Source organism: Tauraco erythrolophus, assembly GCF_009769465.1.
Source record: "Tauraco erythrolophus isolate bTauEry1 chromosome 27 unlocalized genomic scaffold, bTauEry1.pri scaffold_49_arrow_ctg1, whole genome shotgun sequence".
Classification (NCBI taxonomy): Eukaryota; Metazoa; Chordata; class Aves; order Musophagiformes; family Musophagidae; genus Tauraco; species Tauraco erythrolophus.
In genome coordinates this window covers 104,828-122,360 of record NW_028238560.1, presented here as the reverse complement: position 1 = coordinate 122,360, position 17,533 = coordinate 104,828, and the positions used below count along the sequence as shown (strand labels likewise).

Genomic DNA, 17,533 nt, shown 5'->3' with positions numbered 1-17,533 from the left:
GATACCACAGTTGGTGTCCTTGGTTAAAGACCTATGCTTGCAGTTGATGAGGTCAGCCGAGGGGTAAAGCAGGAATTCCCGTCCTTGAGATAGGACTTACACTTCTAGTTCTTCTGGGTACAACTGAAAAGGTTAATTAACAGCCATTTCCTACTACTGCTGTGCCTTCAGGTTCCTGGGGCACTGGGAGATGTTTCTGCTTAAATAGTTGTTGAAACCTTAATGTTTAGAAAATGTCTTCTGGGCTTTTTTCAGTGAAAAGTGCTTTTTTTGTTGTGTTTTTTTCTTTGTTTGTTTGTTTTGGTGGACACTCCATTGAAGTGAGGCAAGTTATGTTATTTGTTGTTTTTCCCCTTTCAAAGTTTCCTTACCCTTTTGTTTAGGAAAAGCTGTTTGCCTTCTAGGTATTCACTTTCAAGGATCATGTTCTTCTGTTATGAGAAGGAGTAGAAACAATTTTTATTTATTTTTTTTTTTTAGTGAAAGATTTAGGTTTCACCTGAGGCACAATTCAAGGAACCATTTTTTTAGAAGGCATTACATTTGGCAACGTTCTACGTAGCATTAATGCAATTTGCTTTTCTGTTCTCTCATTTACATGTTTATCCTGCTCTCTTGCCTTTTCTGCTTGTCTGTTTTCTGTCCCGAGAAATTGTTGGCTTTGACTTTCTCCCACGGATGTTCATGTACAATAACTCACCTCACCTTCTGCCAGTGGGAGCTCTAAAGGAGCAGGCCCTTCTGAAGAGCCTGCTGCAGTGCTCGCAACCATGCAGCACGGAGCGTGCCCACCTTTGAGCGTCAGCCAGGACTTGCTGCTCGTGGGCGTAAGCTGCAAAGTTGGGCGGTTTTGTGTATTCACTGGCGAAAGGAAGTCAGGTGCTTCCTTCCAAAGAGTGAGTCTAGAGCTTACAAGTCTAAGAGTGGAGGCCTTCCAAAATGAGACAGAAATTCAGAAGGTCTTGGAGCAGTGTTGTGGGCTGTCTGGGAGTGACAGTTAACGATACCCTGGGACCCCTGGCTGATCTTTCGTTTTAGGTAAATACATACTTCTTTCAGCATGGACTTGTCTTCTAAAATAGCACTTTCCCCTCCTTTTCCAGCCTCCCTTCTGACTATCCTTGGTTTCTGACAGTCGGATTTCTATGCTGTCTACAGAGCATTAGCCCTTATGCCACTGCTGTGGCTCTCTTGCAGGTCCTGTCCTGGCTCTTTCTTGCTGAGAAAATGCTTGTGATGGGAACAGGTGAAGAGAACTGGGGAAATGTGGATGCAGCAATTTGTGTGAAATACTTTCTGACAACAGAAGATTTTGTCTGTCTTTAGGATTCCTTGTTCGCTCCTTAAAAACTGTTACCTGTTGTTTGCTCTTACTGAATGCTGTGTGGCTTGACAAACTTGCATTTGTCACCAGCTATTACTTTTCTTGCCAAACGTACGCACAGTTTTCAGCAATTACGTGTGTTCATTCAGCAGCTTGAAGGAACTAAAGCTGTTCTTGCCTCTTAATTCCTACAGGAGAGTTGTCCTCTCCAAAACATAGAAGGAAAGTAGCTTCTGCAGTGTTCTTCAGACAAAACTGTATTTCAGTTAAGACAGGGATGTATGGTAGGCTGTAATTTGCTTTTTCATTGCTCTGTATGTTAGCATCACAGTAATGCAGCCTGAAGACACTGCAGCAGTTTCCAGTGTGCTGTTGATATAGTCTCCAAAATCATCATCTGCTAGAAGAACTGGTCTGGGTGATGTCAGAGAGAAATGTTTGGTTCTCATCACATTTAAAGCATGACTTCAGCTTAATTTAGGATCCTTTATTATGGTTTCTGCATTCAGTAAACAGGCAAGAAAAAGTGATTTTTGTGACTCGTTCAAGTAGGTGATGCTACAATTGTCATAAATACTGCCTAGTTTGATGAACTCAGCACAGTCATTATTAAAGGCCTGTCTGTGTTCTTTCACATTAGTAAGGAAATTGCTCTACACAAAATTTGCATTGGAAGTGGAGGCAGAAATTAAGTAATCAAATTGTGTCTCTCTAGTGCTTGCAGAAACCAGATCTCACCAGTGACACAAAGGACAAGGAATATAAGCCCCACGATATTCCGCAGAGACAGTCTGTTCAGCCATCGGAAACTTGTCCACCTGCTCGTCGAGCAAAACGCCTGAGAGCGGAGGTGAGAGAATCCGTCTGTATCCGGGCAAATGCTCTGTGGTGACCCAGCTGGAAATGGTAAGGCAGGGCTGGTTTGCCTGGCCACATGGCACGACAGGTTTCAGTTCCTTACAGCACCAGTGTTATTTCCACCAGATCGCTGAATGCCCGTGCCTGCTGAACAGCTGGGGAACTTTTCCTCTGTCGTTGTCAAACATACCTGAACATTTGTAAATGCGTAAATTATGGGCAGCATGGTAAGGATTGTGTGATCCTTTCAAAAGGGTGTTCCTGAGGTTTGGGGTTCCGAGAGGCTCTTCTACTGAAGCCGTTCCACTTCTACCTTAGTTTGGAGTGTGTATGCGATAATAATGTTTTTAGCATGATTACAAATACTATGGGGCTGCTGGATTAAAATACAGGTGGCAAATTCTAGAAGTGAACCTTGTCTTTCGCAGCTTTGATCTCTGTGGTTCCCTCAGAGGACAGCCAGGAACAGTGGTTATTCTTTAAACATGCTGGGAGACGTCTGTAAGTCTTTCAGGAGTTGAAGCCAGATGTTAGAGCAGAGAAGGCTTTTGTTATAATATTAGCATTGGTATATTTCATTTTTTACTGAGTTCTATCAGTTTGTGCTACTTTCACCATGCAATATAAGGAAAAAGATTGCATAACATGGTGTGGTTCTGTACACTCAAACAGGATTAATCTTACACGTGCTTAAGAAATCATATTTATGTGGATAAGTGTAAAATGCATTGGTTGTATCTGCGTAGAGTTCCCCTGTGAAGACATGTGTGAGGAGATCAGGATGTGTCTCCTTCGTTGCTGCAGAACTGTAATCCTGTGACCTCAGTCTTTCCAGCCTGATGTTGCTGCCTTCAGAGAGTTTACTATTTCTTTGTTTGAGCAGGCGAAGAGTAGGGGAGGCTTATTGCCAGGAGATGGTCTTACTAGTGGTGACATCACGCGTTAGGAAGGTCAGGATTGGCTCTGTTTATAATCCGGATTTCTGTTCAAGTTTGTTTCAGACTCTGTTAACTGCCCTTGTTCCAGTCGTGGTCTTTATTACCACCAAGTAGTACAGCTTTGTTGTTGAAAATTCCACCTATGATTATTCTTAGTTAATAAGTTACAATTAAGGTTTCCTACAGCTTTTCCACTCCAATACCTGGTTACAAGGAGATTTACAGTTCTGAGAGAACCTCAGGAGTTGATCTGACACTTTCCATTTGAAATATCTGCCTGTGGTTGAAAGATGCTCGTTCTACCATAGCCTTTAAAGACGAACTGCAGGGCAAATAGATACTAAAATTTTAGTTGTTTCTGACAGGGCTGTCACACAAAGGGTGTGAATTTTTGTCATTTCTGTGGAAACAAACTGCTCCTACTTAGCCAAAATGCAAGGCTTCCCTCTCAGCTCCTTCTCTGAGCACTATGGGTGTCATGCACCTAATTTTGTGGAAAGAAGATACCTGATTATGAGTAGGCTTGAAAGATGCAGAGCTAAAGCTGAATTAAGCAGGATGGACTGACTCGCTTAGTAAAGAGCTGTAGTGTTTAAAGACAATAATTTCCAAAAGTTAGGATTTGTTAATGTTTCTGCTGTTTCAGTGCAAAGGCAGCTAAGTCAGTTAGATAGATCCATTTATTCTACATTGAAGCTACAAGCAGGTGATTTTTTGCGCTGACCTGGTTGCAAAGTAGTAAAGTTTGGTTAACATGTCTCCCCTTTCTGCTCAAACGAGATATACAAGGATTTGTCCGTGTCTTAAATTGTAAAACCTAAGTATGTTCTCGTGTGTACAGGTTTGACACTTCCTGCTTTCCAAAGGCTAACCATCTACTGTTGGCATTTACAGTAAGGGAACTGCAGGAAAGGACCGTAAATTATTCTTACTAGCCAAAACTACAGCCTGTGGGATAAGTGTAAGTTTGCAGTTATAAGGCACGTACAGTTTTACCTCGCCCTTTCCTACCTGCTGAGTGAACAGGAGAGAGTGTTCCTAATTCGAAAGGGAAATGACAGTCCTCGGCTGGTTTTGAAATGCAACGGATTTAGATAGTTGATGGAGAGAAGTGTAAAAGCCCAGCACAATGCTGCTGGAGTAAAAGTGAGATGAATTGATGCGATAAAAGGCTCAGGCTGGAAAAAAGAGCTGCTCTTGTGAAGCTCAGTAGAGGCTTAAGCACAGATTGCAGACGCAAGTCATAGAAGTTAAAGATGCAGAAGATGAGGGATCTGTTGTTGCATTGCTCAAGGATCAGTGCAAACTGAGCCTCATTCAGTATCACTAAGTATCACGAGCAGCATTTTTTTTGCTTATCTTAAGGAATGAGACCTCTGCCTGGTCTCATGGAGACAGTGATTTGGAGAAACAGAACGCAAAAGATAGAGTAAATAACTCCAAAACCACCTCTGTAAAAGTCCAAACCAAACAACCAAAAAAGCCTAGAAAAAACCCCAAGCAGAACAACAGCAAACCCTGCCCCTTGGAATACCTGATGGTGCGTTCCGGCTGACAGTCATGCTTTTAGAGCCAGGCCAACAAGTGCCGTTATTTGGGGTTCAGGGAGCGGTTAATAACGGACTGGCTTGTGTGAGTAGCAAGAGAGTGGTTTCATGACCTCATTTCCTTAAGAAATTAGGCTTAAAAAATACAATGTTAGAGAAACCCATCTTTACGCTGAGGAATTTAAGAGTTGTTCTCCCACAGTCTTGAAACTTCAGGAAAGAAATACAAGAATTAAATGGAAAAAAACATTATCATGTGTTGACAGCTCCACAATACACCGACTGACTTCCCCACTTAGACCGGAGTGTGTTCTGCTTCTCTAGAGTAACAGAAAATCTAGGAAAGTTCCTTGCTCTTTTTGAGTTTGAAAGTCAAAATTGTCTTTTTTCCCCAGTTCTTTCTCAGCTATTGAGAGTATTGAAATGTGTGTTTGAAAAGCTTGCAAGGTCTGCCACCAAAGTTCCTCAACTGTAGAGAGTTGCAGAGAATGATTTCGATCTTACTAGGCACTCTCTTGTTAGGACATCGCTGAGTGCTGGACGTGGCCAGGTTTTTCCCTTCTTCAGAGCCACAGCAGCTCTGAGGGGCGGGAGGAGTTGGGTGCAGGTTGGATCTCTTTGGATACGCAGCCTTTCCTGCAGCGTGGCGTGCAGTGTCCAGCTGTATGTTCCAAAACGGTCGGTCCATCCTTGGGCAAGCAGCCGTGAGTTTAGATGGCATTTTCCCAAATGCAAGTGTGAAACCAAAGTGTTCCATCTAAGGACATGACTGATTTTTTTTTTTTTTTTTTTTAAGACAACCACTGTTAAAACTGAATCTGACCCTCCAGAAGCCAGAACTCATAATCTGAGACGTAGAATGGGATATGCACCTCCAAAGGGTGAAAATGGTGAGTGACAAGTGGGGAATGAAACAAAATGTGAATGCAGTTTCTGTTACTTCGTACAAACTCATTTTCAGACCAGAGTTAAATTCAGCAGTTGGAACAATTCAAAGTATTTTAAAAAAAGACTTCTGTTAACTTCATTTTTAAATTGGGACTTATTGTAGAAGTTCTTTTATGGCCTTGAAATCTTTTTGTTTGTTTTGTAAGTGCTAGAGTGTAAGTGTAAGTAATTCTTGCTATTCTCCAAGAATATCATCTTGGAGAAGATGATATTCTCAGTTGGGAAAAAAAAAAAAAAAATCTACTTTTTTAACATCAGTGTCTCTTATGGAGCAATCAGAAATGAGATTTGAGCCATATTTCTATTTTGTGTTTAAATAGCTAGCATCAATCCACTAGCTTTAAATAGGGGAAACTCCTTCAAGAATGTGTCAGATTTCAGAGACTTCTAGGAAAGAATTTGAGTTTGAAATCAGGAAATGAAACTCCTGAAGGCAAAAGATAGTATGTCATGAACTTCACAATAAAGGTCCCATAGTATGATTTTTAAATTGCTTCAATTTGACTCCAAGAAATGCTTCAGATTGTCTCACGTCCAGGTGTAAAGATCTCCAGCTCACTTGTAACTTCAGCTAAGAACTTCATTTCTTAGCTTGTCTTCATTGCCCCCTTGTCTTCAGCAGCAGAGTCCTGGGATTCTTCACACTCTGTTGTATGGATTTGGGGGTGTGTTTTTTTGGTTCTTTATGATGTTGGGAATGAAGACTTGAGTGGAGACATGCCCAAATTAGGTAGGAGTGTCAGAACGTAGAGGAACTGCTTCTTTGTCAGGCCACGTCTGCTGCGTGCTCGTCTTTGACGGTATCTTTTCATGAAAGCGACTGCTATAGGAAACTGAAGTGTGAAGCTCATTGCAGGAACCTGTAGTGTTGTTTCATGTCTCTGTGTGATGTTTTGCTGTAAAATCAGTGGAGTAATTCAGCCACATTTGTTAACCACCCCATGGAACAAAATATTTGCTTATGAAGATAGTAATTTAATTTAAATTAATTGAAATGGGATTTAAAATACCTGCCCCAAAGGGTGGTTGTGCTGGTGATTGCTCTCTCCTGATGGCATGCTTGGTTTTTCTGATAATACAGCTTCTGAAGGCATTGCAAGCGTTCAGATTTTGCCTGAAGCTAACTGGAACAAGTGTGTATATGGGGATAGCAAGTGATTCAACAAATAACTTGGAGTTACGCAGTCTAACAAGTAATAACCAATAAATAAATAAGAACAAGTAATGCTAAGCATTAAAGTGCTTTGTAACACCCTCATTTTTGTTCTGTTGCACCAGAAAAGGAAATGCATAGTGCAGTGAAGCTTTCCGAGAAGAGAGAACATGCCGGGGAGCCAGAGAAAGACAAATGCAAAGTCCGATCTAAAAAACCCACGAATGCTGTGAGTACACCCTGCCTTCCTGCTGCTTCCCATTCCTTGCAGGTGTTTCTGGGTTTTCTCTTGGGTCTGTAGTGAAATCTCATGCCACTTACATCACACTACGGGCTCTTGTATTCTTCGTGTGACCCTGGGGCTGAAACAAAGCAGCATCTGTGCCTGCTGGAAGTACACACTCGTAATCTTCCTGCCGCCACAAAGCTGAAAACAACTGAATAGTTAAGTTTCACTATCTCTAAGCGAAGTAACTTGTTTTCTGTCTCCAAGGTGCAGTCTCAAAGTAAGCCTTTTGAAATAAGAGTCCAAATAGAAGTGGTTCTTCTGTGAACTGGTCACTCTCCCCATTGCTCGTTAACCTCAAGGGAGCTTGATGCGAGGTTTGGCACCCGGCTCTCTGGACCTGCCACTTAGTGCACAGTTTCAGCACTGACTTGGAAGCTTTGTTGTTCAAATGCTTCTTCAGAAAACAACTCTGTTCCTGCTCCGACTCTCCATGCACCGCTACTGCTGCTCCAAAAGACCTCAAACTGAAAGCAATGGTTGTTTGTCTCACTTTTGAGAAGATGATACTGAGATTCTTGTCCCTACCACTACTTGGGTTATTCCTAAACCCCAAAATGTGCTTTAGCTGGATGCCTGGAAATAAATGTGCATATACTAGAAGCCTGATCCCCCCACCTCCAAACAAAGAAAGCTTGTGAGGAGGAGCAGGAGATGCTGCTTCTTTTATAACAATGCAAGACAACAGGGTCTGCTTGTCCTCTCAGCTCCCTTCTGTATTTGAGAAGAGCCTTCAGCCTGTTGCTAATGAAGGTATAGTGTAGGATAGGCAGCAGACAGCCCTTCCCGCATGGGTAGTGCTGGAACTTTTTCCTTGGGGCTTGGCAGCTGCTGTGTGAAACCTCCCTCAGCCCTCTTGAACAGCTGCCCCACTGCCCAAAAGCGCATAGCTCTGCGAGAAAGCTGGTGCCCTTCTCAGTTGAAAGGAACATCTTGGCTGGTAGACTGTGGGGAAAAAGAGGACCACTGCCACCAAGAGCAACCCCTTTCTCTCTTCTGAGGCTCCAGACAGGTGGTCTCAGCAGAGGATGAGATGAAACATCTGTGCACGTGCACTGCGTGGGAGAGCAACAAGAAAAGGATTTGTGAGCCCTTGACAGGTGTTACGTTATACCTGCCGAATGCCAAGTGCTGCTGACGTAAACTGTCCTGGCTGCCGAATCAAAGCTTTTGCCATTTTCAAAAAAAAACCATGGAAAGGCATGCAACTCTTGTGGTCCTTCCTGAAATAACAGAAGGGAGTTATTTAAACTTTTACAGAAATACTTGGTGTTTGCTTATCTCATTTCCATTTCAGGGATAAAGTGAAATAAGCTTTGACCAAAGTCACAGATGACCAAGTTACCAAAGTGCTGTTTCACCATGAGTTACCTGAAGTGCTCCAATTCCCACTCTGGCAATTTTTTGTTACAGGTGGATTTGTATGTGTGTCTCTTATGTGGCAGTGGTAACGATGAGGACCGTCTCCTGTTGTGTGATGGCTGTGATGACAGTTACCATACTTTTTGTTTAATTCCACCCCTTCATGATGTTCCCAAAGGGGACTGGAGGTGTCCCCAATGTTTGGCTCAGGTAATCCGACAAACCATCAAAGTTAGGCTGAAGGTTCTTTTTGGTCTGTGGGTTTTTTTTAAACTCAATACTGGGGATTGAAAATATGATTTGCTATTGCTTAAGATTGTGCAAACAAAGTGATAGAGGGTAAAGCCAAATGAAGACTGGGCATGCTTCAAATTGAAAGTTATGACTTAATATTTGGGAGCCAGAATGGATGTGCCATTAAAGAATACGTTGGATTTGAATTGGCACCTTTGCTCTGTATTGAAAATTGGAGTCTCGCCAGGTGCTTCAGTGTCGAGGTCTGTGCATCTTTCTTTCACTTTGCTCTGCTAGAGGAAGGAGAAATGAGGCGTATTACTGCAAGGATGTTTGTGCAGATTTAGAAATAAATAAATATTGTGATTTGGTGAACGAAGCGGAGCAGTTTCTTCTTCTGACGCTGTGCGTCTTGGGGCAGTCCTTTCGTTTTGGTCAGGTGTCCTGCCTTCTTACCCATCAGATGCTGTAATAGCAGCCAGCTTGTGTAAAATCTGAGCACAGATTGTCTTTATTAATGCATTCTAGAAATAATGATCTTTTCAATTGCAGGAGTGTAATAAGCCTCAAGAAGCATTTGGTTTTGAACAAGCGGCAAGAGACTACACTGCGCACGTTTGGAGAAATGGCAGATGCCTTCAAGTCAGACTATTTTAACATGCCAGTACATGTATGTTCATGTATTTATCCTGATGCCATAATGTAGAGTTCATCTTTTGTTCTTAGTTAAAATATATAACTTTTGAGGGGAAGAGGGAAATTCCAGTTTTGAATGGGATGAAATCCCAAATTAGAGGTTCTCAGAACTCAGTGGCAGAGGCAGTGAATCCTTGTTTCTGCTGTGTCATGGTTTCTTGTTTCACTGCCGCCTTGTTTGGTGGTTGGTTTTTTTTTTTTACCACTTTTGAAGTGTCTGTAAGGAAGAGTTCTGCATGGAACCACATTTTCTTCTGTGTTTTTTTTCTCTTTAGTTGAAATGATTTTGAAATGGGGAAATACTTCAAGCTAGTGAAGTGATAGTGATAGGACAAGGGGCAATGGATTTAACTGAAAAAGGGGAGATTTAGATTGGATATAAGGAAGAAATTTTTCACTCTGAGGGTGGTGAGGCACTGGAACAGGTTGCCCAGAGAAGCTGTGCTGCCCCATCCCTGGAGGTGTTCAAGACCAGGCTGGATGAGGCTTTGGGCAACCTGGTGTAGTGGAGGGTTTCCCTGCCCATGGCAGGGGGGTTGGAACTAGGTGATCTTTGAGGTCCCTTCCAACCAAACCATTCTATGATTCTAGTGGAGGTTCCTCCCTGAGATAGCTTTCATGCATATGCTTTTTACATGTTGATTCCTCAGGATATACTCCTTGTTTTCCTTCTCATACATAGATGGTCCCCACCGAGCTGGTTGAAAAAGAATTCTGGAGACTTGTTAGTACCATTGAAGAGGACGTGACAGTAGAATATGGAGCTGATATTGCTTCGAAGGAGTTTGGCAGTGGCTTCCCAGTTCGGGGTGGGAAATTTAAAGTTAGACTAGAAGAAGAGGTAGGTCTTTATTAGTTCACTGTGTATGTTTGTATTGCAGTTCTTGATAAATAAGTCTGTCTGGTTCAAAGCACAGTAATGGAGGGGGATTGCAAAGTGTTTGTTTTGTGTATCTGGCCCTAGTATTTGAAGAGGAGGATTACATCAGAGTTTTTGAATAAATGAATTTGGCTGTGATCAGACATTAAAAGCCACAGGTTTATCGTAGAAGTTAATAAATAACTTCCAAGAGAAAAAAAAAGTCTCATTTTAACAAAGCAGGTCAGATAAGGTTTGTGAAAGGAGCAAAGGCAATGGAGGTTTTGTTTTTCATTCATTGACCTGTTTCTTCTGTTTTTTCAGTTGGGAAAGATGGTTTTCTTCTGTTGCTCTTTTGGCAGTTTTACCTTCTTGGTTTTTTTACTCCCATGTTGTATAAACCTGTGACTGTTCTGTTCAATATTCAGGAATACCTTGATAGTGGCTGGAATTTAAACAACATGCCTGTGATGGAGCAGTCTGTTCTTGCTCACATCACTGCAGACATATGTGGAATGAAATTACCCTGGCTCTACGTAGGAATGTGCTTTTCTTCATTTTGTTGGCATATAGAAGACCACTGGAGCTATTCGATTAACTATCTGCATGGGTGAGTTTGAGGACTAAACAGCCCTGAGAAGCAATCTCCCTTTCGTTCCCCCTTCCCCTTTTTTAATTAGTGGGCTAAAACCAGATTCTTAGAGTTGAGGCCAGAATAACCCCTGCAGTCCTGTAGCAGCAGGGTTAAATCTGACACAATGTGATTCATGCATTGATTTGCTTTTCGACAAGAGGTCGTATTTGGAAAGAGACATCCATTCCCAGTTTTAAAAACATCCATGAGAGATGCAGCAGATGCTCCATCAAATGTTTTATTATGCTCGATGTGAAACTGAAAACCATGCAAGTTTTTTTTTTAAAAATCATCTAGCTTCAACTAACAATCTTAGGGTCCTGCACATTTTTTGTCTGTTAAATTGATCATTCTTTCATAAATCCTCTCATCAAGGGAATACTTATCAACTGTAATCAGGACAGATCTTTGCCATCTCTTTGATATTCCGATTAGATTGAACTTGGACTTCTCACCTTACAACGGCTTTTCTAGAGTTTGAATTTTTCTTTTCACTCTTTCTGAAAGCTGTCAAACTCTTTCCCTTTCCTTGGTCGCATAAGCATTCCAGTAAAATGGTAAAACCACATCGCAGCTGCTATTCAGTAGGTCAGTGGTTATTCAGTTGCTGCTCCTTGAAATAGCTGCTGCTGTAGCACAGTCCAAGTAGTCAGTGACTTAATTTGCTTTCTTTCTTAGTGCTTGACATTATTAAAACAAATGTTTGAGTGAGGCTAAGTAGATGAGTGATCAGGAGTACATTGTAAAAATCATCTTCCTTGTCATTTGTTGCTTTTCATTTTGCCTGGATCTTCAGTCAGGCTAAAAACTGTGGGAAGGAGAGGAGTTTTTTTTGTTTGCAGTAGAAACTGCATTTTTTCTAGGAGACCTTCCCACGCTATTGTTAGAATAGCACTATGTCCTCCAGAATTTGTCCCAGATTGCATTGGTGTTTGCAGTCAAAGGCCATAAAGATGCATAAGTGCATACATGTATATGTACACACACATACATATATTCACAAACTCATGTGAAAGTTGCCCTACTGCATTGAATTATTTCCTCTCCAGTATGAAAAGCCCTTGATGCCTTGTGTTTCATTTGCAGATATTCTTCTGTATTTCCCTTCAACTAGGAGGTTTAAGTCTGGGGTTTTTTAACCTATTCGAGAGCAGTGTGTAGTTGAGGTTAATACTGTTCTTGGCCAGAGGAGTCAATCTTAATGACCTGTCACTGAAGAGAGAGCACTTCAAACTCTGGAAAGCCTTCAGAAGGTGGGACTCATTTTTGTGAAATACTAGGGAAGGCATGTCCCTCTTCAGTGTTGCCACGTGCCTTGAAGGAGCTTCTGTCCTGGTGCAGTGCTTGAGCAGATAGCCCCAGGTCAAACCAGGCTACAGCAGTAGGCTTTTCATAGGCTCGAGTTCAATAGTTCTCCTGCGTGATTCTACATGCTGTGTTAGTTCTTGAATGATTAAAAGGAGAAAAACCAAAGACTGTGCTTCTGAAGATGCTTGCAAATAAACACATAAGATGTCAGTCCTGGTCAGAGGAAGAATTACCGTCACTGATGCCATTATTTCTCAAGGCAGGAACGTGGAGCTGTCAGGTAGCATTGCAGAAGGAACTGCTACCTTCATCACTCTGCAGCTCGCTGCCTTTGTAAGGCTGACACCTTGACACATCCATTAGAATTGCATCTCTTCTCGTTATCTGTTCTCCTGAAGTCCAGAGACCCCTGGTACCAGTATCCTGGTCCAAGTTGAGCACAGTTGCTAACTGCGGTCATCCATTCCTTGACACCAACATGTATCAGGGAGCAAAATTCTTGACTAACCCAGTATTGAGTCAGGATACGGGAGTGTTTTTGGTTGCATCTGTGGTTGGTCTTCATGAATTCCTAGAGTTGTTCAAGGGTATGACCAAGGCTGCATAGTCATTTAACACTGAGTAGCATCTGCTCTACTTGTGCTACTCCTTGTGATATCACTGTAACTGCCCTTCCACAGTCTGTCCCACTAGCTGTCCTCCACCATGACGGAGGTGCTGTTTGAATATAGGAATAAGGTTCTAGGTATGAGGGATTCACTCTTTTCTTCTGGAATCCTCCCAGTTGCTTCATGATTATGGGGAAAAAAGACGACCATTGGGTCACCTTTACTCTGCCAGCTCTTCAGGAGTCTTGGGAGAAAATGATCTGTCTGTTATCTTCTTTTCTAAATCCCTTTTCTAATGTCGTTCTTTGTAAGGGATTAGAAAGCATTTTCATCTTCGTGCTGCAGTGAGCCAGCTTCACTGTAAACCTGAAACAATATCTACAGGAACACATCTGCATAACCTTAATTTTCTCAACTGGCTTGCATTGTTATAGCTGTTGCTAAAAGTCCTTTGTTCCTACACTGGATATGGATTTTTAGTTTTTGCCTGATGTCTTTTGCATAGTTGGGAAGTTTTTCGTTTCTACTTAGTATATGTCACTTTTATGGCAATTACGCACAAGACAGAAACTGGCTTGTTTGTTAGAACCAAGAGGAAGTTGTGTTCATGGTAAAAGGCAAACAACTTATGTTTTGAAGTTGTGCTGGAATCATCAGAACTTCACAGAGGACTCCTTCAGCCTTTTTTTTTTCCCCAGAATATTTTAAGTACGTGCTCAGAAATGTAGGCAGTAGAAAACTTAGGTCTGGAGGAGGGACCTGTGTAAAATGTTGAAGCTTCAGCGAAGGTACTTAATCTTTGCATTTCTTCCTAGTGATATACCCTTCTTTTGGCATGGTGTATGTTAAAGCAGAAGACATAAAATGTAATTTATAAAATTGCTTATATTTAACTTTTTTAATAATCTTGCAGGGGGGAGCCTAAAACGTGGTATGGAGCCCCAGGGTATGCAGCTGAACATCTGGAGGATGTAATGAAGAAGCCTTGCTCCAGAGCTATTTGAATCTCAGCCAGATCTTTTGCACCAACTTGTCACCATAATGAACCCGAACACTTTGATGGCCCACGGAGTGCCTGTATGTTGTTGGACTCCTGTGCTAACCCCACCAAACCCAACCCTCTTTCATTTGCACTGAATTCTACTTCAGAGCTGATAATTGAAGCCACTTTTATTCCAGAGGACGCTGTGGTAGTTTCCATGTGTGTTGTAATCCTTCCTTGCCTAGCTAATGAGCCAGTCTGAACAGATGGCAATGGAATCCTGCTTTTGGAATTACTTGGCAAACTCTCTCTGAGATCCACCTTCGTCTATTTCTATTTCTGTATCTCAGTTGGAAAGTTTAGTCTCAACCTTTGAAACCATGGCAGGAGCTCTTCATATGTCTGTCTAATCAGAGACAATTTTTTGGCATAGAGTTTATGGCAAGGGGCCAAACCCCATTCCGCCTTTAATCATCATCTACATCCTCTTATTTTTCCTGATAAGTCCTTGGTATTGAAAAACATTTTCATCAGTTTCCATTATATTCCATATTAGATTATTCATGGGAATTATGTCCCTTTACACACTTAATTAGCTTTTGACTAGCTGACCTTGGGACTTAAAGGAAAATCTGAAAAAAGTAACAAAATTTGTGATGTCTGCTGTGCTTTGAGAGACTCCAAAAGGAAAGATGCAGGAAGACCTGCCTGCTTTCATGCTGATTGTATTGCACCTAAAGTATTAGATGTACAGCAGCATGAACTTTTGGGGAGGTTCCAAATTTCCCCCCCCTTTAGCTGTGCATTGACGAGAGCCTTGCCCGTGCTTTACCTGTGTGACTGTGCCCAGCCAGCAACGCGTGAAAGGCACAGGCGGCTGACTTCAGATGGCTTAGAGCGCAGGGTGGCTGAAGGTAACCCCTTTGCTTTCTAGGGTTTGGTTATGACGAGTTACCAAATGCTGTTTGTAATTCTTGGGCTTACGTTTCAAAACCGTCCGAAGCCATCCTAGAAGTTACTAGGAATTGGAAATCCATGTTCTCTTCACAGCCTTCCATTCTGTTTCGATTTGACCTAATGCTTGTGTGTCTTTTCTCATAGGTTTATCGAACCAATCAGTGTGCTGGAGAGTTTGTGATCACCTTTCCAAGAGCTTATCACAGTGGCTTCAATCAGGGTTTTCAATTTTGCTGAAGCTGTGAACTTCCTGCCACAGTTGATTGGGTATGTTCCAACCTCAGTTTTTCATGAAGTATGCTGTTCCAAAGTTGTTCCCAGCTGATGTACAGCTCTAACTTACTGCTGGTGCGCAAATCTAGTGCAGAGATCAGGAGCCTGTGAGTGGCATAATGTTTTGCTGAAGATCTTTCACCAGCTCACTAGCTGTGGGCTTTCTCTGGTTCCTGAGGTTTGGTTTGAAATTAGACGTTAGCGCTGATGTATCTTTTACAGCAGAAGGTAGGCAAGATTCTGTGCATGCCTAGAGTATGAGAATCACCAGTGCTGTGAGAATCTACTCCTTTTGTGTCCCCAAATTCTGTTCAACTTGTCAAGAGCTGGAATGAATTTCTTCTGTTTATTGCACTGGGAATTCTCTGAGAGGTGCTTTCTGCAGCTGAAAACAAAGCTGACTTGGACTTTTTTACCAGCTTCTGTGATGAAATCAGATGATACATTTATCACACATTAAGAACAGTTTAAGACTTTGATAGTCCTCTTGGGGAAGAATAAGAAGAATTGCATCTGATGGGACTGCATCCTCTGGATAGCAGAGTTGCTGTAGGTTTTTAGGGAAGAATACCTTAATGAGAAGGGCACAGAAGGTTTCAGTGTTTAAACAGAAGGTTTACAGACCAGTACTTTATTCCCAGTGTCACTCAGCTCATTGAAACAACAGAGATAGACACACATTAGAATTGTTAGGTCATAGTATTAAATTTTTTGTCCTTTTTAAAATAAAAACAAATGAAGGAGAGTTGCTTCAATGTTACAAGTAATCATTTCTCCTTCCTAGCAGATTTCTCAGAAAGATCCTTTAAAGCTACTGATATTTCAAATTACTTATCTTCCGATTTTTTTTCCCCCATAAAAGGTCTTAGCAATTTGTAAATGTAGCCCATATAAAAACGTTGCTAAACTTAAAAAACATAACTTGGAAGTAGGAGATGACTAAAATTGAGGGAAAGTGTTCTGAATTGTGACTATGTTCACATATCGGTTGGTTTGATTTTGATTTTCCTCTTATTCTTCCCTGAGTTTCATTCTGGACTCTGACACGTAACCTCACTGTAAGCATGGCAATCTGCCTGGCTAATGACAGCCTTAAAATAAAGCTATGAGTAACTTGCCCAGTTCCTAATGAATTGTTTACTCTGCCTGGCGTTACTTAGGGACTTTAGTGATTTTATGGAGGTCAGCAGCAGTTTTCTCACGCTGCAACACAGGTCATGTCCTACATAAAACAGCCGTATCCTTTGAAAAGAAGGTCCAGCATACCCTGCAGCCTGCCTTTGACAGGGTATCTCTTGAGTGGTAGGAATGGGACAGGTGTATGTACTCTTCCCTTTGATGCTTCACCAACCTCTGTGTGTTTTTAGCTTGGGTCTTCCTGAGCCTACTGTGATTTAGTGATTGAGTTACCCCTAATTATGGTCTCTTTCAGATAGTGCGCTCCCCCCATGAACCTCGCTAAACAACTTGCATCCACAGTGTCCACTGTGAAACAGTTAGAAGCACTCCTGGTTTACCAGATACTCGGGGTCTTGATTTCTCTTGTTGTACATTAGAAGTTTGAATATTGTTGCTAGAAGGATTTGTCTTGGCCCTTTCATTTGGATAGTTCTTGGTTAGTAGCATCAAAAGTGAGTATCTTAATGTTTTTCAATGCAGCTACCGTTGGGTCGCCAATGTGTGGAACATTACCGTCTGCTAAACCGTTACTGTGTGTTTTCTCATGATGAGATGATCTGTAAAATGGCTTCCAAAGCAGATGTTCTTGATGTTGTGGTAGCATCTACGGTTCAGAAAGACATGGCCGTTATGATTTGAAGCTGAGAAGAGGTTACGTGAGAGGTTGATAAATGGTGAGTTGTAGGAAATAATATGATACTGAATGGAGGAACAGTTAAAAGAGTGGTGTGAAACCATGCTGGGACTGTACTGTGTTGTCAATGGCTTAGAGGTATGAGTACTTCCTGCGTAGGTTGTTGATTTCAGAGGACCCTGGGGTAAAGAAGCATTTATCGTGCTTCTTGTTTTAGCATCTGCCCTTTAATGGTGTTCAGAGTGTCTCTTTTAAAGTAATAATTGTTCTTTCAGTAATTTAGTCAGAAGAGCTGATTTTTCCTTAACCAAGATTTCTGTCTATCTAGTTTTAATATCTTATTTCTGAAGTTCATTATTCCTTCGATAAATTTAGCCTCTGACATTTTAGCTTGGAGTGATCCACTCTTTGTAGACTTTGAATTGAAATAACATACTCTTTGCAGGGAAGGGACTGACTCAGCGAGAGTGGCTTTTGAGCTCTTTCCTGATGATGAGCGGCAGTGCTTAAAGTGTAAAACCACCTGTTTCATGTCTCTGTTTCTTGTCCCTGTAAACCTGGAATTATTGGTGTGCTTGTACCACGTCGAGGATCTCTGCTCCTGTCCCACCTACAAATATAGACTGGGGTAAGCTTAGATAGCAATAATACTGTGTTCTGGTGATGTATCTTGTGTGTGTAGGTAAGCGGTTTGATAAGCTGGTGGCCTGCTCCATGTCGTCAGTGGTTCTGGTCTTGTATTCTGTTTCTTTC

The 17,533-nt window shown here is 41.7% G+C and overlaps 1 protein-coding gene across 1 annotated transcript in view; it reads left to right on the top strand.

The window, feature by feature from the left end:
* KDM5B (lysine demethylase 5B) overlaps positions 1-17,533 on the top strand; it is a 64,805-nt gene that overhangs the window by 21,727 nt on the left and 25,545 nt on the right. Inside the window, 13 exon segments of the mRNA XM_086630315.1 lie at positions 2,040-2,174; positions 5,464-5,557; positions 6,894-6,997; positions 8,468-8,626; positions 9,203-9,258; positions 9,260-9,320; positions 10,029-10,187; positions 10,634-10,815; positions 13,669-13,738; positions 13,740-13,832; positions 14,839-14,961; positions 16,627-16,820; positions 17,226-17,408. Of these exon segments, the coding sequence (XP_086486441.1) occupies positions 2,040-2,174; positions 5,464-5,557; positions 6,894-6,997; positions 8,468-8,626; positions 9,203-9,258; positions 9,260-9,320; positions 10,029-10,187; positions 10,634-10,815; positions 13,669-13,738; positions 13,740-13,832; positions 14,839-14,961; positions 16,627-16,820; positions 17,226-17,408 (1,613 nt within the window).